The sequence below is a fragment of the Chionomys nivalis genome, chromosome 7 (assembly GCF_950005125.1).
Source record: "Chionomys nivalis chromosome 7, mChiNiv1.1, whole genome shotgun sequence".
Taxonomy (NCBI): domain Eukaryota; kingdom Metazoa; phylum Chordata; class Mammalia; order Rodentia; family Cricetidae; genus Chionomys; species Chionomys nivalis.
In genome coordinates, this window is record NC_080092.1 from 15576428 (window position 1) to 15601979 (window position 25552).

The 25552-nt window shown below is 53.7% G+C and overlaps 1 protein-coding gene across 1 annotated transcript in view; it reads right to left on the minus strand.

Annotated features, from left to right (window-relative positions):
• The window catches only part of Neurl1b (neuralized E3 ubiquitin protein ligase 1B), a 33984-nt gene extending 11393 nt beyond the window's left edge, over positions 1-22591 (minus strand). The window contains exons 1-2 of the mRNA XM_057775670.1: positions 22454-22591; positions 5387-5932 (exon numbers count right to left, since the gene is read on the minus strand). Coding sequence (XP_057631653.1) covers positions 5387-5932; positions 22454-22484 — 577 coding nt within the window. The 5' untranslated portion in view covers positions 22485-22591. The remainder of the gene's footprint in view (positions 1-5386; positions 5933-22453) is intronic.
• Between the last annotated feature and the right edge of the window lie 2961 nt (positions 22592-25552).

A 25552-nucleotide genomic window follows, 5' to 3' on the forward strand; every position in this document is an offset into this window, starting at 1 on the left:
CCAGGCACTGGCTTTTACCAGGTAGCTGCAAGGCACTGTGTCCTTTTTTATCCCACTTAAATGATATTGAAGCAACCAAATATTTCAGACTGTCTAGCCTGCGATGCTATAGCCTTGGCATGATGTTTGTTTAATCTGACAAGTCACGGGGCAGAGGGAGGATGGGATCCATTCGGAGCCAGACCCTTTGTGCTTCATCCTTGGGACCCCCTACAACGTTCTGAGGGAAGAGGACAGCTGGAATGTCAGTGTGCCTTAGCAGATGTGAGCGTCGTTTTCCTCATCTGCAGGCTGTCCCGGGGTGTGCTGATTGATGAGGCAGGCCCAGTATGTGACATGGCCACAAATACAAACGGGGGACATGAGATCTAAAGGAGTTCCACCTCAAAGTAAGGATGGCTAGGAGGGAGGGGGAGCGAAGGGCTTCCTTGGAATTATAGTCCCGGCTGCAGGCTGTGCCACCTGAGAGCCTTGGGTCAGCCTGGTGCTGGGAGCCAGACGCGCTGTCATTGGCTTAGGTGCAGCCTGAGCAGAGACTTTCCAGGTCTTCCAGGGGACTCAGTGTACAGCCAGGGCTGAGAGCTACAGAGCCCAAAACACACAAATCCAGCCTTGCAGGACAGGAACTCCAGGGCTGGGCACTTTCCTTCTCAGAACCCAGATTCTTCCCTAAGCAGGGAACCGCACCATGGGCCTGGCCACACCGGTGTGGTAGTCAGACCCACTACAGGAAGACACAGGCAGGGCACACACTTCCACCTGGCCAAAAGCTGTGTGCAGCCTATAGACCCTTTCTGACTTGGCTCAAGTTCTGGGACATTGAAGGCACAGTCCCCAAAGACGAGGACTGTGTTTCCGAGGCCTGTGGAGCTGGCTGAAATAAAGGTTGGGTTCGTTTAAATTTTAGATAAACAATTTTTTGGAGGGGGCAGGGTTATGAGCATGTTTCAAATACTGGCACAGGCAATCAGTACTAAATTTTTTCTTTTGTTTATCTTAAATTCAAATTTAACTAGACATACTATATTTAATTCCCCCTTTGACAGCCCTACCCTGACGTCATCTTTGGGTTTTATTTCGCAGGTTTATTCCGTATGGTATGAGACGTGAGGGGGAGATGAAGGGTACTGTTGGTTTTGTTGTTTCTGTTCTGGGATTTTATAGCTGAGAATTTTAAAGTAATTCTACTGTCTCCTCAGAAGTCTAGGGTGCACAGGGCAAATCGGACATTGTGACGTACCCACTGGTGGATCCTGGGGTACCTCCCCAATCCAAGTTTTCCCAGGGATCTCTCAGGATTGTACATTACATCATTTCTGACCCACTGCCCATTCTTAATATTAAGTCATGATGGCCTAACATCCGTTTATTTACTGTAATTGAAAACCTTTTATTCAGTGCTGAGGAGTCACACCTAAAACCTCACATGCTGAGGAGTCACACCTAAGACCTCCCATGCTGAGGAGTCACACCTAAGACCTCCCATGCTGGGAGTCACACCTAGAACCTCCCATGCTGGGAGTCACACCTAGAACCTCAAATGCTGGGGAATCACACCTAGAACCTCAAATGCTGGGGAGTCACACCTAAAACCTCCCATGCTGAGGAGTCACATATAAAACCTCACATGCTGGGGAGTCACATATAAAACCTCACATGCTGGGGAGTCACACCTAAAAAAACCTCACATGCTGGGGAGTCACACCTAAAACCTCACATGTTGGGGAGTCACACCCAAAACCTCACATGCTGGGGAGCACCTGTCCCGGGCTAGAACCACAATTCCTTTTTTCTTCTTTCTTTCTTTCTTGTGATATTTTTGAGACAGAGTTTTACTATGTAGTTCTGGCTGGCCTGGAACTTCCTATGTGCATCAGGCTGGCCTCAAAGTCACAGAGATCCACCTCCTCTACCTCCTGAGTGCTGGAGCTAAAGGCGTGTGCCACCATGCCAGGCTTCTCTTCTTATTTTCATTAGCCCTGCAAAAGACCTGAAAACCTTGACTTTGGAGGAGAAAAGAAAAACATTACACATTGCTAGTAACCCACTGGCCACCCTGGGGCCTCAGCTGGACAGTCTGTGACCCTCAGAAATGGTGGATCTCTAAAAGCTCCATTCCATTGTCTCAGATGCACTCAGTGTCAACTTGCCTTTTCCACGGGAAGGAAAGAAACACCGACAGAGCCAGAAGGTTCCATCATATAGCCAAGAAATGGTTTTGATGTTTTTTCTAATTGTAAATGTGGCTAGGGCTGGAGAGATGGCTCAGGGGTTAAGAGCACTTACTGCTCTCGCAGAGGACCAGGTTCAGTTCCTGGCACCCACACAGTGACCCACAACTGCCTGTAGCCCCAGTCCCTGGTGCTCTGACACACACTTCTGGCCTCTACCACATACACACACCTGATGCATATACACTTAGGCATGCACTCATACATATGAAACAAGCAACACAACTGAACACATGCACATACTTTAAGTGACTCTTAGAGATACCAGGAGGAAGGGAAGTTTACCTGTGGCCCCATAACCCAGAGATGGAGTTTCTCTCGCTCTCACTGCCCCTATTACATGTGTGTGTGTGAACACCGTTCTGTGCCATGCACGTCATGTCAATTAGCGCAGCTCAGGGATGACTTGCAAATAAGGAAAGTGAGGCTCAGGTTTGCCCTGTTACCTCATGATGGGCTCTTCCCCCCCGCCCCAACAAGGGTCACAGAACACTGTGGTGGTGGAGGGGTTTCCATGCAAGTTTACTGAGTGAGAAAATGAAAGGAGGGATCCGTGTCCCCCCCCCCACCGGGTGTTTTCAGCCTCACTGAGTCATCGAGGACAGCCTCCAATCTGTACTTTCAAAAATTCCTAGCCCATTTGCACTGCTCATGTGTGGCTGTGGTTTCTTGCCTGCTCACACAGACGTGGGCTGGGAAACCAGGCGTGATTGCTTCCCAGCTCTACAGGGACAGTGGTGAGAGACTGGTGAGGTTTAGGCAAGCTGCCATTTCTGGCGCCTTCACGGAAAACCTTTAAGGGGTAAGGTCAGGCAGGGGTGTGGTCAGAATACCCAAGTGAGGCCCCAGAGTGGAGCTTTCCAGTTTGATCTGCCCAGACCTGGGACACAGGCCCTGCCCACATGTAAGTTAGCAGAGGTCCTTGTCTGTCAGCTGCTGGCCAAGTGCCCTCAGTGTCTCAGGCCCGACACCATGTCCTATAACCCTGCCGATACCCCATGAGGTGGGTGCCATCATGCACCCGCTTTACAGGAGAAAAGAATCGAGGCTCAGAGAGGGTCTGTCTCTGTGTCGATTCCACACAGATGGCACGTGAGAGCCGGGACTAGGCACAAGTCTCCGTGGCTCTCACTTCCCCGAATGCTTTAACTACACAGAACTTCTTCGACTTCATTATTTCTGGGGAGAGAGGAGAGTTAGCTCCTGGACACTGAATCTGCCTCCCATGCCCAGTGGGGTGGGGGCAGAAACAGCCCAAACATTTATTATGGAAAAATAAACCAGCTTCCCACGGGGGAAAAAAAACAATCGCTGGGCAGTGGTGGTGCCCAGCACTTGGGAGGCAGAGGCAGGTGATGGAGGAGGGTCATCTGTCTATGTGTTACTTCTATTGGTTAATAAAGTAACTGCCTTGGCCCTTTGATAGGACAGAAAATTAGGTAGGCGGAGTAAACAGAACAGGATGCTGGGTATAAGGCAGTGAAGGCAGACGCTATAGCTCTCCTCTCCAAGATGGATGCATATTAAGATCCTTCCCAGTAAGCCACCACCTCATGGTGCTACACAGATTATTAGAAATGGGTTAATCAAGATGTGAGAGTTAGCCAGTAAGAGGCTTGAGCTAATGGGCCAAGCAGTGTTTAAAAGAATACAGTTTCCGTGTAATTATTTCGGTGCATAAGCTAGCCAGGTGGCTGGGAGCTGGGTGGCATGAATGCAGCCTGCTGCTCCATCTACAGGCAGGTAGATCTCCATGAGTACGAGGACAGCCTGGTCTACACAGCAAGTTCCAGGACAGGCTCCGAAGCTACACAGAGAAACCCTGTCTCAAAAACCAAAAGAGAAGCAATCAGCAGCAATCTCTGGTGTGCACCAGCCCATTCACAGGGCGTTAAGAAACAGGCTATGCAGAAAGACTAAAGAGTGAAGAAGACCCTCAGGAGGTGGAAGCTTCCGGCTACAAACAGAGGGGGGTAAATCTGTCCACCCGACTGCCCACTCACTTTACCCCTGCATATTTCCTTGCAGGTAAATTACACACAGGGCTCTGTTCAGCTTCCCTGAGAAACCTACTCTCCCGGTGTACCAGTCTGGGTTGTTTCAAATGCGGGCTGCAGCCTCAGAAGAAGACAAGTGACCACCATCCATTGTGGGAGGAGAGAACAGACAATGACCTCAGGGATCTGGTGTCCTTTCATACGAGTAGCTAAGAGGGAAACGGAGGTCATGGGCACCAACTCAAGGCCACCCAACTAGGCCTTTTAGAATGGCCACTTTCCTGTTGGCGTTGATTCTACATCATTTTTCTTTTTGAGAAAGGGTCTTATATATAGTCTGGCTGGCACGGAACTCACTCAGAAGACCCACCTGCTTCTGCCTCCCAAATGTTGGAATTAAAGGTACGCACCACCCTATTTCTGGCCAAATTCTACATCAATTTTTTTAAGCATCATTTTTTAAAAAAAGCAACACACACATGTTAGGCAGTATGACCAGGTTGAGATGGGAATATTTGTGAAGTCCTGAATGCTCAGGAGATGGTGTGTGTGTGTGTGTGTATGTGTTTGTCTTTTGTCTTTCCTCCATGCTCAGTGGTGGGGTGGGCCATCTATATGTATACACATATACACACATACATATATACACACATACACATATGAGACCACATACAATGCCTCAAGATAATAGGAAAAAATTTTTACATTGGGAGCACCCACAGTCAGAATTTCAGCGCTGTGAGGGCCTCCCTAACCCAATCCGTAGTTAGCCTGGCTCTGGAGGCTGCACCTGACTGCCCACTGGCATAGGTTCATCTGCTGGATGAGTAAGAACCAGCAAAAGAAATGCATGTTGGCCTTCGGGAGGTGGCATATGAACAAATGACCAAAGGGGAGAAAGAGTGGTGAGCGGACGAGGGGGTAGCGGTCTAAGACTGACAAGATGCATAGCCAATGGGCTCTGGGCCCTGCCCACGTGGGTTCCCTCCCAGTTCTGTGACAAAGTAACTCTCTGTGCCTCAGTTTGCTCCCGTGGAAATTGATCGTCATTGCTGTCGTGAGAATCATGACACATGGGGACACACTGGGCCTCTGGGAGCCCTCAGGTGAGCCGAGCCCCCGGGACTGTGAACGCACAGGCTGTGCCAACCGACCTACCCAGCAGCTGCACCTCGTCGGTGATGCCGTAGACGTCGATTAGTGCCCAGAGTGGGCCCCCCACGGCCACTCCACAGTGGAACAGCACCGGCTCACCATCGTTAACGCTGTAGAAGACGCGGCCATGGCGATCGGCCCAGTATGCCAACACCGTGTCCCGAAGCGCTAGGTTCTCAGGCAGCGCCTTGGCCCAGTATCCAGGCCTTGTGACGAGATCCGGGCAGGCGTACTTGGGGATGTCCTGCGCGCTCATGAGAGACGGATCATGCGCAGTGAAGCCAAAGCGCAGGGCACCGCTCCAGCCAGGACGCACGGCCACCAGGCGCAGCCGTACCTGCTCATACAGGCGGATGGGCCGCTGCGTGAAGGTGACGCCGTTGCAGAAGCTGTTGCGCCTTGTAGCCCTGCGCGAGTGGCCGTCCAGACGCACGTTCTTGCCCTTGGCCTGCGCGTGGAAGCGTGGTGCCTCACCCAGGACAGCACGCCTCTCGGGGCCAGGGCCGTAGCAAGGGCGGGTGGCCAGGAGGCGGGCAGGAGGGCTGGAGTCTATGAACAGAGAGAAAGCAAGTCAGCGCTTGGAACTCCAGTGGCCAGGGATTTTATTAACCATTTCCACAATATCCACTTTAGACTGGACATGGATACATTCTAGAAAGTTCCGGCCTAGACCTAAGGAGCTCCTCTTTCCCGTCCCTAACCTTGGCAAGTCACTGCAGACACTTCACAGATGAGCAAACCAAGGTTTAATGCTGGGTGTGACCTGAGGACCACACCCAGCTTATCACCTCCTGGCCTGAGGTCAGGTGACCTCTTCATCCCTAGCAACCCACAGCCCCTAAATCAAGAAGCTTCCCCCCAGGACTACATCTGAGCTGTAGAGCGCCTGGATTCTTGAGGTGGGGATGTCTGGCTGCTTGCCTCAAAATTTATATTCACAGTGAGGTAGGGATCTGGGGCGCACACATTGTTCTGGGATCACTAAAGCAGCCTGCCATCTCAGGCTCCCCACCTGATCTCCTTGTCTCCAAATGGGTGCAAAAACTTCCATTACTGCTGGAAGGCCCTGTGGACCAAATGCCTACATATGGCGGGACACGTAGAGTCTGTGATGGCCACTGGTGACCTCACCATCTCTCTGAGTCCCCAAAGCAGTCCCAGCTAGGGCTCTGACCTTCCCCCTTCTCTGATGGTCAGGCGGTTAGCTTTTCTAGAATGTACCTTCTGGGGGTTCATGTCTAAGGGGACTGGCTCTGAGGGCCTTTTCAGAGAACCCAGGCATTGGTCACAACCCAGGCGGCCCAGAATGGAGTGGGAGTCGTCTCTGCCTCCCTCCTCTTTCTACTCCGAGGGAGGCTGCAGGTGGGTGGTCACTGCAGGGAGGAATCCTGCACTTACCACAGGAGCAGAGGGCATTTTCAAAGCAGGCCACCACAGTACATTCTGAGAAGAATGACAGGCCACCGTGGGGACACTCCTCCCACGCTCAACCCAGAGTGCACTGTGCTGTGGTCCTCTCGGGGATGGGGGGATGGAGGTAGGTGGAGGGTTTGGTTAACCCTGAGGCTGACAGGAGGCAGAGCAAGGGGGAAAAAAACATCATGGTCCCTCTAAAGGCTGAGAAGGGAAGCAGCCCTCTTCAGACAGAAGGCACCCAGCCGCCCAAGATGATGCCGGACAAGGACCAAAACAGAAACCTTCGTTAGGGAATAAACTTCAAGGGCTGCCGTCAACTAATTGCTTAGCTAAAGTTAAGGTCTACTATGAGGCAGACAACATGCTAGGCAATGGGGGATACAACTGTCCCAAGATGGACAACGGTCCCCTCCTGATGAACCCAACAACAAAAAGAGTGTTCTCTGCGGGTGGGGGCGCGCTGGTGGGAGTGTGCTGCAGAGAGCAATGTGTTGAGAGCCTGCCTGCCCTGGGATTTGCATGGAGAGTCTCTGTGATGGGTGACTGGAACAGAAAACACCAAAGGAACTGAAGGAACGAGGAGTGTAGGGAGGAGAGTTCCAGGCAGGGACCACGGTGCAAATACCCCGGGAAGAAGTACTGATGAGATTGAGCAACAAGGAGCCAGTGAGGACAAGCTGAGGGACTAGGTTCTGGGTGGGCTCAGAGCTGGGGGAGTGGGGGCTTATAGATCTTTGCCTTAAAAGAAAAAAAAAACAACAACAACTATGAGGGAGCTTCATTATTGCAAGCTCGGAGCCTAGAGAGGAAGACACCCTGATGCCAGGGCAGGATGGGCAGCTGGGAGAGCCACAGTTTGGACAGGCCCGTGGGAATACCATGCTCAGATGGGAGAGGGGCCAGCAGGGGGAGAGAAGGGGTCAGTATGTCTTAAGACAGAGGAGATATAAAGGGCCTAAGAAATTTTCCACACAGAAATAAAAACACTTGGTATGTTTGCTTTCAACATTAAAGCAATACTCAACAAACAGAACCTGCTTTTTAGAGGTGTCTCGATTCTATGGAGTGTGCCTGAAGGGCAGCGGAGAGAAGGGTAAGGGTAAGGTTGTAGCAGGAGTGGACTCGGGGGCAGGGCTTTAATCACACCAGCCCATCAAAGGCCTGGCCAAATTAGGTCCTTGATAAAGGCTAGCTACTGCCTGCCAGCCTAGACGTTGGCTTCCTCCAGGAGCCCATATGCAGATAGTGGAATGGGCCAAGGGAGAGACTACAAGCCCCAAACTCAGATGGGTCAGGTCAGGGTATAACTCCCTTCTGTGGACTCTAGCAGGTGATGCCAGTGCAGCCACAGGAGTGTGAGGGCCACTGTTACCTCAGGTTGGTCAGGCACGCCTTCCAGGTCTGGGCTGCAGTAAGACCCCATCCTTACACACACACACACACACACACACACGTTATCTGCTGTTCTGCCTACCCACAATGGTCCTTCCTTTCTCTTCCCCATTATCACGTCCAGCTACTAGGGTGACTGCACTCAAATCCAGAAGCTGGGGTGCAATTCTGGTGGTTAGCCAAGACAGACCTTTCTGCTTGGGACAGGCTTTTACTTACAAACTGGGCAGTCACCATGCATCCAGCAAACACCCCAGGGCCGCTTACTCTGCAGTGCCTGTCCTCCATCCTCCATCCTCCCTCCTGTTCTCACAATAAAGCAACAAGGGCCTGGCGGGAGGGCTGCAGGGAGTGCCCCTAGGAGGCTCTGGAGAGTGCCAGGAGAGTACCAGGCAGTGTTCCGTCCACTGCTCACTCAGACTTGTCTTCACCCGCTCATACTCTCTGTGACCCCACAGGGTGACTGGCATCTCTCCACTGTCACAGCTGAATTCACTCCAGCAAGGAGCATATGAAGGCCAGCACATGCCCCAGCACCCAGGGTGGCAGTGGGTGGTAGCCATGTCCACAGAGATGGGTCATGAAAGGTCAGAGGGGAGTGCTGTGGGCAGAGCAGGGAGCTGGTTGCTGTGGGGGACGCAGAGGACCGCAGTAGTGGTGGCTTAGGGTGCCAAGGCTGGGCAGTTGCTGGGTGAAGTGTTGGTATATGTGCTGCTGTCCATGTCCCGGGACTCAGCTGGATGGTCCTAAAGGCCAAGGCAGGAGGCTCAGACCAGATGACATAACCCAAGGTGAGAAGAGGCTATGCACAGGTTTCCAACAGACCAGTCCTTTCGCCAGCCAATATTGCCTGCAGAGAGGGGTGGCTTTGAAGAGGCAGCCATCTTTGGAACTGATGTGATAACAATCAATCAGAGACCTATAGAGTTTAGAGAATGAAATCCAAGCAAGCGGGATCCCCAGTGTGAGCATTCGCAGGGGCAGCATGCACGTGCAGCCTTGTGCAGGTCAATGAACACGGGTTACAGCTTCCTAAAGACCAAGGACCCCTGCATCTGCCGCGTTCTCCAGGAAGCATTAACAGGACCACAGATCAAAGCCTTCAGAGCATCCAAATGTACTGTGACCTTGGGTGACTTCTCTCCTGCTCCTCTCTGGGCACCAGTCCTATCTCTTCATCGTGTGTTTTTGTCAAACATCCCAGGAGCCTCCACAGGTGTTTTCAGAGCGCAGTCGGATGATGTGTGCAGGCAGGGGTGGGCAGACAGATGGGGAGATCCAGCCTCTACAACTTTAGGGTAAGTTCCCCGCAGACACCGCTGTGCTTTCAGAGAGCACTCTAGGCCCCAGTGGACATATCTGTCTAATTTTGATTACACAACTCAACTTCCTTCAGTGAATGAGGGATAAACACTCCATCCTCCTCAATCCCCAGGCCAGAGACTCGATGAGAGGCAAAGACAACCAGAGTGGTTGTGGGTAGGATGGATGTGTTCTTGACACAAAGTGGAGACACTTACAAGAAAGGCCAACCGGTGTCCTGATGGGCCTCCCGCACCTGCCTTGCTGGAGCTAGGAGAGTCAAGGCTCTAAGCATGTCAGCAGGAAAATGAACTCAGTCACTTCAGCAGGGGCAATCAACAACAGAAAATCGGAGGAAAAGATGAATCCTGTCAGTCCCAAACTGTTCATCTCTGTGCTGGTCCCCTGGCAAGCCGCAGTCCCCCACTCCACACACCCCACAATGGAGGTGTCTCAGCATGACGGCAGCTGGCTTTTAAGATGAATCCGCACCTTACTGTCCCCACTTCCAGTAGATAAGCAGGCTCAGGGTGGCCATCACCCCACATGGCACACCTCAGTGCTGATATTCGAGCCCCAGTTAGCAGACTCCTTCTCTATAGCGGCCAGGGACCTGGTCACTCACCACCTTTGCTAAGGGTCTGCTGGCATACACCCCATCCTGCCCCGGGTTCCTGGCACTTCCCTGTGAACCGTCCTGTTACAGCTTCTGAGCTGCAGCTGAGAACACAGGTGTCTCAGCTGCTGCCACCAGGACAAGAGCACTTGGCTAGGATGAGTCTCCCAAATCACACCAGGGACAAACCCATGTCCCTTCCCTCCCCCACACAGCCAAGGTCCCTGGTTAGTGAGGCCCGTCTAGGAACTGTGAGACCCAGTCAGAAAGATTCCTGGGAGGTGGAACAGAACGGACCTCTGAAGTCATCCATGTAGCTAACACCAGGGACAGTCCCTGCTTGAACCTCACAGCCAGTAGCTCTGGCCCTGCCTAGAGTGTGGGTCAGAGGAACAATGCCTGACACTAAACCATGCATCTTCAAGGCTAGGGTGGGCATACTGGACATCTCCTCTACCCAGGCCTGGGCAAGCCTATGACCGCTCCTTGGGCGGTTCCTGCAGTGGCTCTGGGTTCAGCCTGTGCCTTGTTGCTAATCTGCCTGAGGGCCCTTAAGCAAACCCCTTTGCTTCTGACAGATGTGGCTCTGTCACCTGCAGATGGTGGTGACCTTGGATCTCTACCTTGAGGTGGCTGGCAGGGCTGATGAGAACACACACATATGGCTTCTAACGTTCTGGCACTTGGTAGAAAGGTCCTAAACAGTCACGCCCTCCATCAAAGTGTGACCAGCGATCAAGCCTCACCTCCAACCAGGTGTTGATGTGGAAGTAGCTCCAGAGAGCACGGGCCTGCATCCATACAGACCCAGCTCAAACCAGGCTGTGTTGTGTGCTTGCTGTGTGACCTTAAGCTCCATGCTTAACATCTCTGAGCTTCAAGCAGACCTACAAGGCTAGTGGCCGTTATGTCTACCTTCTAAGGTTGTCTCGAGGATGGCACAGGCTCAGCGGGTAGCTGTAAAAAACTTGGTCCTTTTTTTAAATCAGTGGACTAGGGACAGAGTTTCTCCCAGAGGGGCCCATGGCTTTGTCCAGGAAATGCTACCCTAGACCCTTACCTCTTCTCTTGTCCACAGACAGAGGCCTATTCAGGCACAGGTGTGCTATGTCAATCATCCCAATCCTCATGCCACTGAGTCTTTGATCTATGATGAGGAAACACGCCCACTGCCAGGCATGGTGAGCATTTTCTCAGTGCTGGTAGTGACAGCATTCTGGTTCTACCCAGGAGCAGGGCACCACCTTTAACAAGCGCATGCCCTTGGCTGGGAATCCCTGCTGAGCTCCTGAGATGTGCTGGACACAGACCTTCATGCTGGGGCTTTAGCTGGAAAGACCCCAGCAGTCCGTTTTCACTACCTTCTGTTTCCACTGGGGAGAAGTTAGGCTGTGTGGACAGGCTCAGGGCTCTGCTCCCACTTGGCCCTCTGCTGGCTGAAACATTTGGGTAAGGATATGGCAGAGTCACAGGCTGAGAGCAATGACCTTCTCTCCCCAGAAACATACCCACGCCCCATGCACAGAACCTGACATTCAACTTCAGAGGCTTCCTGGACCCTTGGATCATCAATCCTTAGATTGCAGACCTTGAGGGAGAAATATCTGGTTCAAGAAATACTTGCTCACAGTCAAAATGCAAAGCAGCGCTGCAAGCAGCACAAAACAACACGGGGTGTGCGCGTGGGTAGGTGTGTGTAGGGCAAGCTTCAGAGATAAGAAAAACAAGGTTTCCCGCCATACCAAAAGGGCAAGGACTTGGCTGTCCTTGGCAGCAGACGGGACCTTTCCATTGGTGGGTTTGAAGTAGCTAGAAAAAGACAAACCGGCCCTGGCTCCCCTGCCAAACACAGCAACAGGCGCGCAAGGGACTTTGTTCTTGGCCTCAGAGGCCTGGCTGGCCAGCACCCTGTGTGGAAGAGGGCCAGCCCGCGCTGGAAACCGCCACTGGCCCTTTGCTGAGCAAACAACTGTCAACAGTCAACAGCTGTGGGGAGCTGGGGGTCTCTCCGGGCAACCGGGGAGAAAGTCTTGTCTATTCTCTAGGGATTGTTCAGTGTACCAGCCCCCTCTGATGCGCTGGCTCGGATGGGAGCCCAGGCAGAGTGTCAGCTCACTGTCCCTCCAACTGCACGGGCCCTTGGGCCAGGTTGCTTCTTGATGAAAGGGCCCAGGAAACTCCAGTCTCACAGGCGCCAGCTTCAGGGTTAGGGCCTCAGTGCTGTGAGGGCCAGAGGGAATGTCCCTCATTCCTTCCCCAGTATGTCACTTCCTCCTCCATCTGACAGCTCTGGAGCATCTCTGTGCCAGCGCCTGTGTGGGTTGTGGGGTCCATGTCCCAGTGAGTCACACGCGGGACTCCCCTGCCACCTCTTTTCCCCCAGGAGATAGAATTAGAGCTGAAAGCAGCAGGAAGGACACACAGACAAAACGCACAGGGAAGTCGGAAAGAGCCACTTCGCAGACAAAAGGGACAGGGGAAATGTGTTCGGGTGGGGGGAAGGGCACCAGGGAAGGTCTAGAGGGGAGAATAAGCAGTCTGCACTGGGAACCTTCCAGAAGCACAGGGTGGACGGGAGCAGGAGGATGCGGAGGGGGTCAAGGACTGCATCACAAAAGGTCTTAAAGGCCAGGCAAAGGGGGTCTTCCAGAAAGCTTCTGAGTGCTGAAGAGTTTGAGGCCGGACCACGCCCCCACTGGATCTACCTCTCTGCAGAATGAGGTTCAAACTGTGAACTTACCTTCCTTCCCTGCCTGTCAAAATGGCCCAGTAGGACAGGCCATGAGAAAGACAGCCAAGATTTTGAACATCGTGTCTAACTGCCACACACTCCTGCCTGGTCCAGCCCCCCACCCCCACCCCCAGTGGCGCTTCACCAGGCAGCCCTGGCAGCACTCACTGATAGCTGGCTAGAGCTGCCCCAGCCTGTGTTAGCGCTCTCTCTCAATCTCTCTCTCTCTCTCTCTCTCTCTCTCTCTCTCTCTCTCTCTCTCTCTCTCTCTCTCTCTCTCTCCTCTCTCTCTCTCTCTCTCCTTTGCCTTGCAGACAGCCACTCCCCCAACCTGAGTGGTGCCCCGAACAGAGGCATTGTAACACCCTGCCAGGTGAGCACCTGCAGGTCCTTCTAAGAGTTGGGTGTTTGTGGCCACAGATGCCCTCACCACCTTGGAGGGTGAAAATGGAGCAGGGAGTGGAACAGGCTCTCCATCAAGGCCGCCCCTTTCCCTAGACTCACATCGCGCAACATGCTCACCCCAGGTCTTCCTAACATCCCAACCTGCAAGGAGAAGGCTGCAGATGGAAGCGAGGCCATTGTGAAGCTTGGCACAGATAAGGGATTCTGGCTGGGGCGGCGGGGTGGCAGTGAGAGCCATCAATCAGCCGGTTCACAGCCTCAAAAAAGGTCACAGTTTGGCGGAACTTGGGATGAACAAAGGCAAAGTTTCTAAAAAGGGAAAGCGGTGACTGTGGGGGAGGGGAGCTCCTAAGGGCCTGCAACCCTGAGGTGGGGGTGGGGGAAGAACCAGAGGGGAGCCTGCTGGAAGGCAGATCCTGGGGCTGAGACCTAGCGCCTGCCCCCCCCCCCCCCCCGAGATAGAGGTGATTTAAGAGCAGGGGCTTGGAGAGGCAAGGAAAGTGCCCAGGGTCAGCAGGCTGAGATGGACTGACAGTGAGGTTCTGAGCAGTCAGCTAAAGCTGGGGTCAAGATGCCGTGACTGTGGGCAGGGGTGTGCTTGGTTTTGCACCCCAGGCTGGATCTTCCAGTGTCTCACAGGCTGCTGAGGACAGCCTGCTTCCCTACAAGGCCATGACCCATGCTGGCCCCGTGCAAGTCTCCTTCCTACGGGGTACTGGCTCCCTGCGGCCACTGTATAGCTCGAAGCCCATTTCCAGAGATAGAGAGGGGCTGGCCATGGCCAGGGCACAGGTAAACCACACCTCAGTGAAAGCCCACGCTTGTTTCCATGGGACAGGACATGAGATGTTGGGTGTGACATGGCAACTTGATCTCAGTCCCTCATCAGCAATTTCGGGAGTGCAGATTCTTCGTGTCCAAGAATAAAGGACACTCGTGGAGACCTACTGTGTGCAGGGCTCTGACTGCCACCTGGTATCCATTTCCGAACCCTGAAAAGGAGGGTGGTGCCGTCATTTTTCTCACCCTAAAGATAACGAGGGGATGGAGGCTCAGAGTGGGCAACTGTCTTGCCTCAGGACACACAGACAGAGGTCTGAACTCAGTACTGCCTCTAAGACCAGGGCTCTTTCAAACACCTCTCCTGGGTTCTAATCAAAGTCCAGTTGTGATTGCTCGGAGACCCTGGGTCAGGTTCCAGACCTCAGTGGCCCATTCTGACAAGTGGGAGACAGGGCAAGGTGGTGAAGAGCTCCCTGGTTCTGAGAACAAAGCCCCCGCCGTCCAGGATGCAATCCTACGCCAAAACCCAGACACATGGAAATTCCACTCTGCCATCTCCTGCCCTTGAACACCAAGAACCTTGAGGGAAAGGAAGCTCTCCAGAGGGCCAAGGAGCCTGTGGCCTACAGTGGAAAGTTACTGAGCCCAGCTTTGGAGGCACAAGGTGGAAGTGTGCCTACCCATCTCATAAATCCATCATCCTGGGGGGCCAAGGGGAGAAAGGCAAATGCCCAAGGGCCATACTGTGGTATAAACTGGGTGGTGCCGGGGGTGTAAACAAAATACCCTGGGCACTTGGCCAGCCCACAGCCAAATGCCCCCGCCCTTCCACTTCCCCAAATGGCTTACTCATTAAAAAGCTTTCCCCACCAGTGGGAGGCCAGGCCTGAGGTAGGGTATCACTAGGCCAGTGGAGTCCCTGTGAGAAGAAGGAATGAGGAAGGATTAGGGAGCTTGGCAGCTGTCCTGGGTGCAGGTTCCAGGACAGGCTCACAAACACATGAACCACTGAGTTGAACGAGAGGCTGGCTGTATTAGCTAAAGCTGGTAGCTTCCCATCGCCTCAGTGTCCAGATCTGTAAAATAGGTCTAACTCCTGAAGACTATTAGGGGGGCACAGATTCATGGCTGGGAGGGCCACAGAAGGCATCCCTACCTCACCAGGGAATTTCTTCCCAAGGCTTGAGAGTAAACTATCCTCCCAGGATCTGTGTGACATATGACTAGGCCAAGCCACTCCGGTGACAAGCACTCCCTCACCTTTGCCCTGGGGGCCCTGACATGAGGAAGTCTTCTGGCACTAAAATCTGTCTCTCTGGACACAGTGGACCTCTGCCCACGCTGCTCCGCCCATCGTGTCTGAAAACAGACCACAGGTCTGGGAGGCCCAAGCTGCCAATGGCGACACTTCCAATAGGATGGTGCAGGCCTCCTCCCAGCTGTGCTTTCCACACCCCTGACTGGCTTTGGCAAGGGCTGGAGATATGTACATCAGACCTGGGGGATTCTCAGGCAGGTTCCACGAGGTGAACCCACAGGTCACCTGGAGCATGCCCAACACACCTTTCCTGCAGCAGAGTAAGGGTGGGAGGGATATCTGATGATTCAGGACAAACAACCAAAGAACGCTGATCTTAACTTGCAGGGGGCGCCCTCCTCTGCCCCTCTTGGTACCTGTTTCTCAGCAGTTATATGGAGCTAACCGCAGCGGCTACCGGGGCCTGAGCTGAGGGTTAAACAAGTGTACTGGCTTAGAATAGTGTTTGGCACCAGCAGGCTATGGGACACGCTAGCAGCTCTGATTACTCGTCTGTCTCCTTCGAGAGCACCTGATTCCGGCTCAGCATGGAGCAGCTTGCTGGCTAGAGGATTCACAATTCTCAGAAGCCAGGTGAGCACTCTATTGGTCCAGAATTTGACACACCTGAATGGAAGTATCATCACCTCAATGTGCCAGGAAGGGGTTGAGGCTTGGAAGGTCGTCCTACTTGGCTGGCCAAAGGGCAGGTGGGCCACAGATTCAGGTAGACAATCAAGGACCCTGGCCAGTGTGGGGACAGGCTACTCTTACCTGGCAGCCAGCCTCTCAGCTTTGCTCACAGACCTCAGGTGAGCAAATGTGGGCCAGTGGTGTCCCCCATCACCTGGGTGTTCGGGTTCCACTGGGCAGGCACATGCACCTTCAAAGAGACTGACTGGTGCAGAACCACACCCACCTCTGTAGATGCAGAGCCAAGGGTGCTGGGAGGGGATATTTTTACCATAGGTAACTTCAGATGACAGAAAAGGCGTGTCCCAGGATGCTTAGGATGAGGACAAGGGTCAGCCACTTGATGAGGCAAAGGTTCCTGAGGACAGGCCTGGGATTGGGTGGATCACCTGCCACTTCTCAGCCACCTGACCCAGGGCAGGTCTCATTACTGCTCTGAGATTCTTTCCTCATCTTGCCCCCTTACCCTCTGCTTCAAACATTGCCACTGCCAGCCTCTCGTCTTCTATTTTATACCCTCAAAGCACAGCACTAAATACAGATACGGGGTACAGAGCCGCCTCGTTTCACCGTGGAGGATTAAATAGCCTTGCCCTGACCCTGCTGGGAAGCTAGCGAGCAGATTGTACCTGTCTGCAAACCTGTCCTGCCGTCACAAGACTTCCTGTCCCCAGCTAGTACTAGCTCCCAGAACTCTGCAGCTCGGCTCCCATCTTCTCCCCGTGCCCGGGTCTTTGACCTTGAGGTGCCCTGCCTTCACCAGCCATTCCCTCTTTCCCAACAAAGCCTCTTTTCCTTGGATAGAGTGTGCTTTCTCCAGGAAATGCTCCTGCATCTTCTGTGGGTCTCCTCTGTCACCATCGCTGTGGTGACTTTGCTGGTTTCTACCACTAAAACCCAGCTCCTTAAGACCAGGTCCTTGTCCTAACCGAGTGTGCCAACTGCCCAATGGGCAGCTTTCTCTCCCAGAGGCTGGTATTCTGGGAAGCGCCTAAGAACCCCAGGGTTGGAGGGAGACCTCCAATCCAGTCCTGGATATGAGACAGAGGGTCACCTGGCCAGCCTCAGGCCAGCCAATCTTTATAGGCCTCAGGAGCAGGACTGGGAACGCCCTTCCACAATGACAACCACAATCATGGTGTTCTTTCTTGTTTACCACTCCCAGCACACTACTCGGGTGACCCCGCCAGGCTGGGAGCCGTCCCTTCCATTCCTGTTCCCTGCTGAGGATCTGGGGCACACCTTATTCTAAGACCTGGGCTCTGGCCTAGTCTCCCATTCAGCCAAGCGGCCTCTGTCAACACAGACTGTGTCCATCAGAGAGTTATGTTTGACCTGTCACATGGACATGAGCATGAACCTAGCAGGTGGTGGGGATACCCTAGCATTTAGGAAGCAGAGGCAGGAGGGCTGCTGAGTTCAAGACCAGTCTAGACCATACACAGTGAATCCCTATCTCAAAAGAATCTGCTGGGACTGTAGAGATGGCTCTGTGGTCTTGCAGAGGACCAGTGTTTGGTTCCTAGGACCCATAATGGGTGGCTTATTAAGTCTGTATAACTTCAGCTCCAAAGGATCTGAAAGTCCTTCTGGCCTCTGCAGGCACTGCACACATGTAGTACACACACACACACAAATCGTTAGGGCTGGAGAGACTTTCCAACATTTTAGAGCACTTGGCGCTCTCCTAGAGGGCCTGAACTTGGTTCCCAGCACCCACATCAGATGGTTTACAACCGCAGTAATTCCAGTTCCAGGGAATCTCAGATCTCTGGCCTCCGAGGACACCTACATTCATGTGCTCTATCTCACACACATGCAAGTACGTAATTAAAATAATAAGACATACCTTGAAAAAATAATCCTTTTGCCAGGCGGGGTGGCACACGCCTTTAATTCTAACACGTGCAAAGCAGAGGTAGGAGATCTCTGTGAGTTCAAGGGACAGCCTGTTTTACAAGAGTTAGTTCCAGGACAGCTAGGGCTGTTACAGAGAGAAACTCTGTCTTGAAAAACCACCACCACCACCGCCAATAATAATAATCCTTTTATAACGAGTGCAAGTCAGTACCTTTTCTATGCTGTATCATTAAAGAGCATTTAGTAGCTGGTGCTAACCCACAGTGGACAGGTGCTTTGGTGGCCCAGCTCGGTTTGGGGATAGGGTGGCAGTAAGCTGGATGCACACCATGGGAACATGCAGACCTTCTGACTGTGGCATTCAAGATTGTACCCCATGCCTGGAACAAGACAGGTGTTGCTGGCCACAGAATAACCAAACCACACAAAGCCACATAAGACCCTAAGGGCAAGCAGATACTCAGCCGGACTTCCTTTCCGATGTAATTTCTTCCAGGAAGCCAGCTTGAGCTCTCATGGTGGGGGAGGGGGAGGATGAAACCGAAGTCCACCTGTTCCATCCAGACCACAGTCTTCTCTACCATTCGCTCACACAAAACAGACCCCAGTTCCTCTTCCCACAATCACTCTGTGCATAGCCCAACCCACAGCACCCTTACAGGACCTCCCCAAGGGGCCTAGCCCAGCCTGCCTGGACATTAGTCGGCAACATGTAGGTCTCAGGGACATCAAAGGAGCTGCCGTGGCTCTGAGGGGCTCAGCTGCACTACAAAAGAAATTCTAATAACTTGAGGGGGTATACATGGTCAAGGGGACAAAGGTAACGCAGCTCCGAACTTCAGCTGAGAGAAGGCAGGGGGTGTGAATAGAAGGGCCACTGTCACTTGTTGGCTGGCTACTGCATAGTGAACAAGACCGTTATCTTCCCAGGGCTTGAGAAAGCCATGGTTCAGGGATACCAGTGGCTGCTTGTTCAGGGAACATGATCTCAGTGACCAGACAGGGTGTTAGGCAGCAGAGGGCCAAGCAGCTACAGGTTTGCTTTGTCTAGGAGGGTCTTTCTGGGGTGCACTTGGTCCAAGACGGTCTTGTCTAGGAGGATGGGGACAGGGGCTCTGTGGGAAGGATCATCTAAGGCAGGTAGGAGTACATCCCTTCGAGACTTAGCACCTGCAAGCTATGTGGTAGGTTAAGACGCCTGTCTGTCTCTTGTCTGTCTCTCTCACTCCTATAGCAGTGACTCTGCCCTTGACCTCTCTGAGCCTTCATCTGTTGCCTATAAAATCAAAGATGGCCCTTTGGAACACACACAGTGAAGGTCTGGTCCAGCCTGCCCATGGTGGCCCAGATAGACTCAGCATACCTCCTAGCTAAAACTCCCAAACAGCTGGCCATTGAGCAGACTCTGAAAGCTGTTGGCTTGGCTAAGCAGTGGACAACTTAATGACTAAACCAAGTTTATAGTTTGAATTCAGCATCTCCTCCAACCAGTGCTGGGTGAACCCCAGAGGTGCACAGGGAAAGGTCTAGAATGTGCTGGTCAGGAGAAAGGAGAGAACTCTTCCTCTTACCCTTCCCATCCTGGAAAGCTGCTCTCCCCATTTCTACCTGTTATATGCTTATTCTCCCCTTATAAAGCCCAGGGAAGGCCGGCGAACTGAAGAATACTACCGTATGGCATTAGGAACCTCATGGATCTCAGTCTGCTAAGGCCCAGCTTGGTTGAAGCCTGTGTGAGCCGGACTCACTCAGTCCTATGTCCTCTAAACTGCAGGGAGCTGATACTTACATTGCAGGATGGAGATGCATCTGGAAAGGAGGGTGAAGCTCACAGTAGGACCTTAGCAGATGCACGGTCTCCTGCTGACCCGTGCTCACTCCTGGGTCTAGGGTATATATCGGAACATGTTGGTGCAGTTTGAGAGAGCTGCCAAGGGGGTTCCCACCATCAAAGGGCACCTCCCTTCCTTTGGCATTTCCTTATTGTGCCCTGTAGCAAGTCATGTGCAAGGTGGAATACCCAATAAATGTTATCTAAACCACGGGGGCACTTAGTAAGTGTTATCTAGGCCTGGGTTGAAGGGATAATGCCTGTCAGGAAGAACTGAAGACTTTGGAGCTAAACAAACCTGGCTTTCAATTCTGGCGCTGTCAACTAGAGGAGCACTGTAGACAAAGAGACATCATTTGACCTCTCTGAGCCTCGATTTTTCACCCATTAAATGGGAGTGGTGATCCTGCTGCTCAGGGTTGCTGGGAGAATTAAACCCATTTGTTCACTCGCTAACCACCCCAGCCTCTGCTCCAGAAACTCAACATATAGCAGCGATCAAACTTGGTGTCACATGATGACATACGCCCAGGAGAACCATAAAGCAAAAAAAGGGGTAGAGGGCTGGGAGGAATGACAATACCTAGAACCAGTCTAGAGCAAGGGCCTGAGGCAAGGGAAGGGGGTGTCACATGGAAATCAGACTGAGGCTGCCAGGCCACCTGATGGGAGTGTAGCCGCCTTGAGCAGTGTGTTGGTGTGTGACTGCAGCCACACATGTAGGGAGCCTGGCACGGAATCCAGGTGCTCAGCAAATGCCAGCTCCCTATTTCCAGTGCTGTGGAATGAGCCCCACGCACGTGTCCCTTGCCTGAGAAGGAAAGCACAGCTTCCTCGGGGCAAGCCTGAGCCAAGCGTTCCTTCAGCCAAAGATTCAGGCTCCGTTTGCGCTCCACCACTCGGTTCTGAGCCTGTGCCAGGCACTGGGCTCCGAGATGGACAAGCCAGGGAGGGGTACAAGACGATCAAGGACCTGTCCTCACGGAACCCCACACAGAGTCACAGCAGTGACAGAACAGCACGGTCCTATGAACAAGCAGTCTTGGAAGCAGAGAGTGTAGCTGCAGAAGGGTTCCTGCAAAAGACGTCCACGGAGCTTGACGGTGAGCCACTGCATGGCCAAGCAAGAGCATTTCAGGTGTGAGGGGCTGGGTATAGAGGTGCAAGAAGCCAATGGCAGGTAGACTGGAGAAAATACACAGCCCTTCATGTTTCTTGGCATCTGCTCTCTGAGGTGCCTCCTCTTCCCTCACTTGGTCCCTCCGACACTAGGGGGCTCCCACACTTACATACAGCATGGTATGACCTGCCTTGACCTGAGCCCCCAGTCTGGGGCTCACTCACAGCACCAGGCCCCAGAGGAAACGACACAGTACCAGTCTCGAGCAATATGTGGTCACCTGGTGAGACTTGCCTGTCCCTTCCTGTACTCCAAGTGTGACCCACAGGTGGCAGAATGGCTTTTACAAAACTGACTAGACTAACACAGACATTCTGGATTAAGAAGCTGAGTAGAGAGCAGTGCAGTGGTGTCTCTCTCCCGTGGACTTGTGTGCCATCGCTGATGACACCTCGGGTCCCTGGGGATGGGGGGCTGGGTCTCCCCATCCTAGCAGCTGCCATGTGCACAAGAAGCAGCTGCACTCTAGTACAGACCCAGGTTCTAATGCCACCTCTGGGGCAGACAAGTCTGGGACCTGGCTGACAGTAGGAACCGTCCAGAGAAAGCTGCTCAGGGCTTACTAGTAGAAGGGGCTGTCTCTCTCCTCAACAGCCCTTGGACCTCAGGCTCGCCCTATGCAGACCATCCTTTCCAGAGCAGGGGACAACTCTTTTCTTATAGCTGCTGGAGGAAGGGCTGTGGGGGTGTCAGCTGGGCTGCCCTGAATCCGACCTACAGCCAACCTGCTGCTTCTCTGAGCTACCCGCCACCAAACACACACACACTCAGCCTTTGCCCCAAAATTTGCCCCAGGTTTATACCCAAATACTTCCGACGATTTGAGGCGGTGGGGGTGGGTGGGTGGCAAACGGCTGACAGGGCCCTTATAGTCTCCCACCACTGCCTGGTATCGGGTCATTTCTCATGTTCTGAGCTTCAACTTCTTCATGTGTAAAATCTGGGTGCCCTTCCTTACGAGGACGCTTCTTTGCAGACAGGCAGTGGCCCAGAGCCTCGGCGAGCTGACCTGTTCTACCATCACTAGGTATTTTCAGCGAGGTGTGGTGTCCCCAGCCTCCGCACGCCCGCCCCACGCCCCTCGCCCACCGTCTTTCTCCAGTCTGGGAAATTCTAGGGCTCCTTTAACTAGGGGGCGATGCGCTCCGCAGCAGTGGCTCAGATGGGGCTGGAGAACCCCCAGCTGAGCGGACACCCGAGCTGGGCGCAGCCGGGCGCGCGTGGGAACGCCGCCAAGAAGTAGCACGTGTGGTGGGGGCGCCTGCGGGTTGCGTGCGGGGACCCGGGACACCCGCGACCCGCAAGACCCCCTGGAGGCTCCGGCCGTGGGAAGCCCCGATGGCCCCCGGCTTGCTCCTCAGCGACCTCGGGCTGGAACAAAGGCGCAGGGCGCACGGCCAAGGCCAGGAGAACCAGGCGGGGTCTGCACGGCCTGTCTGGGGTGCGGCTCCGGGCATCAGGCTCAGGCAGCCAGACTCCCGCGTGCACCCGGGGCTCCAAGGCTGGGGCTGCCCGGGGAGGACCGAGCGCTCCGCGCCACCTCGGGGCGCGGCTTTGCGCGTACCTGGCAGGGTCCGGTGCACCGTGTTGCCCATCGCTGCTCCGAGAGTCCCGGCGCGGGGCTAGCTGGGCGGGCCGGGGGCCGAGGCCGGGCTGCGGGGCATTGCCGCTGTACGGGCGACCGGCGGGCGGCAGATGGGCGGCGCGGGCGGCAGCGAGAGGAGGCGGAGCCACCGGCCCGGGCGCGCCCGCCCCGCCCCCGCGCCCGCCGCCAACCGTGCCGGGGCGGGGCCGCCGCCACCGCCGCGTCTTTTGAAAGTTTGCACCGGCAGGGCGTGGGAGAGGCGGGGCTGGCCTCCCGTCCTTGCCGTTCCCGCACGGGTTGCGCGGGTTCTTTCTGCCCCTTGGGAGGGGCTGCCGGGCGCTGGGCCACTCTGGGCCGTGCGCCGACTCCAAGGGTGATGGTCACACGGGCAGGTCGCGCAGGACAGTGTCAAGGACTCCATGGCAGTCCAGCCAGGGTGAGCTGTGGAGCCTGGGAACTTCTCCATTCTCTGGGCCACATACCTAGGAGAGACTTCGGTGGCATGCAAGGATAGGGAGGGGTGTCGACTCAGTCATTAGCTCACTATCCCCCCCTTCATCAAAATACCGGCTACAGCCTATGTACGAGGCCCTGTGAGGAGCTCCAAGATACAGTCTCTGCTCTTAAGGAAGAAACAGTAGTGGTTGGTATAGGAAAGATTAGCCATAAAGATCACACAATGATCAAAGTCAGCAACAACATGGAGGGTGTTAGGTAGGAGGTTTGGGGGAGAATGGGGTTGTGTGAGAGGTGGGTAATGTATGTGTGTGGGGGGGGAATTCTCGTGAATTAGGCCACCTCATAGGTTTTCTTTCTCAGAACCTTTCAGCCTTGGCTACTCTCTTACACCTAAGTCAGCTAGCCTGTGCCTCTCTGGTCCAGACTCGTAGGCTGGAACACCAAGGTGGGGAAGATGTAACTGTGTTAGGAGACCCAGTCTCTAACCTTTGCTCTAGTTTCTCCTATGCTGTGTATTCCTAGCGCCGCCGTCAAAGCAGGGTTATCGTCTCCAGGTCACAGATAGGGTAAACTGAGGCCCCGTGAGTAGAAGAGATGCCCAAACCTATCTTCCAGTGTCTGAGGGCAAGCTCCTTCAGAAACTGTGCCAAGAACCTGGGTGTTCCGAGGAGAGCCTGTTCCTTGGCTTCTCAGACGTCCCCACCCCATCCCCTCCAGGAAGTGCATCCAGACCTACTCTGTACTGAGTTTCTTTTTCTCAATTACAAGTGCTCTGAATTCTTTATGTTTTTCACCCCAAACTCTGATGGGGGAAAGGTACATTGGCTGGGTGGGCTTTCATTCTCTGTGAGCCTGGGGTGCTTATAGAGGCTGCCATTGCTATAAAAGGACTTGAGGAATTTCACTCAGATAAAAGGACTCAAGGCAAAAGGACTCCATGATGGCAGAGAGGGAGGGAGCTCTTGACCAGCCTTTTAAAGACCGCTTTCAGAGTGCTCCAACGAGTGGCTGTGTGTCATCTGCAGCCACCGAGCCTCTTTCTGACCCAGTGCAGTGCAGGAGGTGTCCACATGGCATTCATGGGTCTGAAAGGCACAGACTGAGTGAGCCTCTCCAGCCCGTGAAGATGTCCTTTGGGAAATACTGCCCCCGCCATGATGGTGACACAGCAACAAACCCCACAGGAAAGCACTGGATCAAAGAATTTCTTAAAGATTTCGAATTCCATATTAATGTGCTCAATAACATGAACTTAAAATATGGATGTGTAAGTGAGACCCTGACCCTGTAAGTGGACATCTGACCATCCGGCTTCCCTGTTGGTTTTTGGACTATTCAGCTTTACATGCATGGGCTATTGGGGAGAATGGAGGTGGCCCTCTACTAGAGTCTAGATAGAGTATAGACTGTCTTATATTTGGATATGCACAGTAATTGCCCATTCACTGAGGTCCCTCTGCACCTTGGCTTGCTTCAGCTACCCGCTCACAGCAGGTGCTGCCTTCCTGCCCTTTCCTCTGCCACCCAGACACAAATGCATCCCCAGCTCCTTCACAGAGCTGGCCCCCACTCAGTGTACAGAGGTCTGGCTTTGCTGGGAGAAGGCAGAAAAGAAGGAAGGGAGGGCAAAGAGAGAGAAGGGAGAGGAAGAAAAAAATCCACAAAGGGGGAGAGCGGCAGTGACAGTAGTCCCACCCACTCGTCTAGAGTGACAGGTGTGGACAAAGTAAGCAAGCAAAATAAGCAAGGCATTAAAATACAAATGTAGTCTTGTAGCCAAGGGCATGGCCACACTCACACAGGCTGATTTGCTCATTCTAGAATTTGCTTTCGCTCTGGAGCCCACCCCTGAAAAACAAGTAAGTAAAGCAAAGCTGCTGCATGAGAGTGGGGCCAGTGGCTTGGCCAGGTAGAGATACCTTTGTGGCAGGAGGTGAGAAACAGCTAGGAGCTTTGCGTGAAGGGTCTCTATGTTCTACAGGTTAGCAAAATTCATCATGGTGGGCCACACTAGAAAAATCACAGATTCATGCTGATCCCCTATGGCCCTGCTTCTGTAGTCCCTGCCAATCCCGGGCCTCAGCAGGGCCAGCTGAGGAAGTGTGGAACCTCTGTCTGCTGGGTTAGGAAACCCAGGACGGGACCTGGGGCAGAAGCATGAAAGGATAGGAGGGATGTAGGGCCCCGCTCATGTGCTGCGCCTGGGGCTCTGTGACCATAGCTGCATCCTGTGACCTCTCCCGCCTCTCCAGTTAGATGGGTGGTACCACACCAAAAAGGACAGCCTGCAAACTCAGTCTCAGACACAGAGCCTCAGAAAGTGGAGGCTCTCGCCTCAGGCATTAAGCTGCTAAGAGGAGTGGGCATGGCTGCCCAGGTCAGACTGGCTCCAGTGTGCCTCGAAAGTGAGAGAAGACATCTTTATCAGAGGCCAGGCACTGGAGATACGGGAATGAGTGACAGGTCAGAAGCATCCCCACAGGGCCCAGGAGGCGGGGCATGTGGAATATCATGGCTTTGGCCACGCCTCCAGTCTGGCTACTCTTCAACACACAGCCTCCTGCCCCACCCAGCACACAGTGAGGCGGCAGCCCTTCTTTGGTATCAGCATCACATGGG